The sequence below is a fragment of the Petaurus breviceps genome, unplaced genomic scaffold (assembly GCF_028583685.1).
Source record: "Petaurus breviceps papuanus isolate PSGF00001 unplaced genomic scaffold, PetGlider_PUasm1.0 90865, whole genome shotgun sequence".
Taxonomy (NCBI): Eukaryota; Metazoa; Chordata; class Mammalia; order Diprotodontia; family Petauridae; genus Petaurus; species Petaurus breviceps.
The window spans coordinates 10,954,495-10,956,149 of NW_027187367.1; the positions used below are offsets into that span (position 1 = coordinate 10,954,495).

At 41.3% G+C, this 1,655-nt stretch overlaps 1 protein-coding gene across 1 annotated transcript; it reads right to left on the bottom strand.

The window, feature by feature from the left end:
• Window positions 1-816: 816 nt before the first annotated feature.
• On the bottom strand, window positions 817-1,361 carry LOC138150320 (large ribosomal subunit protein uL23-like). Its single transcript, XM_069073716.1, has one exon. It carries the CDS (start codon window positions 1,335-1,337, stop codon window positions 867-869), a length of 471 nt encoding a protein of 156 aa, XP_068929817.1. The 5' UTR covers window positions 1,338-1,361; the 3' UTR covers window positions 817-866.
• Window positions 1,362-1,655: the final 294 nt, after the last annotated feature.

A 1,655-nucleotide genomic window follows, 5' to 3' on the forward strand; every position in this document is an offset into this window, starting at 1 on the left:
AGACCATACCCTTGAGAAACTTGCACCTATTGGGATTGGGGCAACTGAACAAAGTGCTTTTTGCCTTGGGTGCTTACAATAAACTCCTTTTGTCTTATTTTTCCTGAGCTTGCCTGATCCATAAGGATGCAACCCTAACCAAGAGATTCTCTAAAAAATTTTGGCAGCCCCAAATGGATCACTTCACCTGCAATCTCTACCTGGGGAATGCTCACAACCTTCACTAGTACTTTTACAATATCATAGACTGGAGTAGATTTTTCCCAGCAGTCAGTTATGAAATGTAGATCACTCCTCAAACCATTTTGAACCCCAAGATCTGAGAAAGGCCTAAAACCTGCATTGACCAATCAAAAGAGGCATTGCAGTCCACTCTGAGCTTAATCTACCATAATGCTTTGCAGTGCTCTGGCATAACAGACATGCCTTGGTCTCTGAGTGAGCTCAAACTGCCCCTTCCTGTGTCAACACTACAAGGTCAGATGAAGCTGACCAGAGCATTCTTTTGTTAATGACTACCAAGGATAAGGTGCCTTGACCAGAAACTACCTTGAATAATGGAATTTTCCTTAAGTATTTTATGGACATATAGTATTGTTATGTCATGTTAATGATAAAGGGAACACATATATCCTGGATCTATAATTTCAATTGACACTTTAACACTACCCCTATCTTATTGTATTTACAACCCATTCACTTAAGAAATTCCTTTCTCATATTATGGTTAACCATTTGGAGATGATAATTCTGACTGACATAGGCATCCTGAGCCAGGAAGGGAGGGAGGGGTAAGAAGGAATTGTTCTTTTTTTTTTTTCTGGAAAACTTTATTTTTATCGTAGGTGGAATGGGGACACAGCAAGTTAGATGATTCCAATTTTGTTGGCAACATCTAAAGCATCATAGTCTAGAGCAAGATGGATATAGGCCTTCTTCTCTCCATCGGGCCAGATCAGTGTGTTGACCTTGGCCACGTCGATGTCATACAGCTTCTTTACGGCCTGCTTGATCTGATGCTTGTTGGCCTTGACATCCACAATGAAGACCAGGGTGTTGCTGTCCTCAATCTTCTTCATAGCAGACTCAGTGGTCAAGGGAAACTTAATGATGGCATAGTGATCGAGCTTGTTTCTGCGAGGGGCACTCTTCCGAGGGTATTTGGGCTGCCTTCGAAGTCTCAGTATCTTGGGTCGCCGGAAGGTGGGGGATGTTCGGATCTTCTTCTTTTTGTGGCTATGGACACCCTTCAGCACTGCCTTCTTGGCCTTCAAGGCCTTGGACTTGGCTTCTGTCTTGGGGGGAACAACAGCTTCCTTCTTCTCCTTCCGCGCCATGTTAAGTGAAAGGGAAGGAATTGTTCTGAAGATATAAAAATCCTCAGGCTGTCCATCTTTGAGTTCATTGTCTCACAATGAGCTCCCATATATATATCTCTATCTGCATGTTTCTCAAACTTTGAGAGAAATAAACACATTCAGGCTAATTTTGTTTGTCTTTCTACAAATGAACTTAGTAATGGTTGGTAGAAGCAATTAGAGAATTTAACTCCCCAACTACAAAAAGTGTAAGGAGAAATAGGTCCCAAACCCAAATCTTGATTTTTTTTCTTTTTTTTTTTGTGCATGAGGAAAAGAAGGTATGTGTGAAAAAGA

What these genes read in the sequence shown, in the direction of transcription:
- LOC138150320 (XM_069073716.1), bottom strand. Translation starts at nt 1,337, where the DNA reads ATGGCGCGGAAGGAGAAGAAGGAAGCTGTTGTTCCCCCCAAGACAGAA.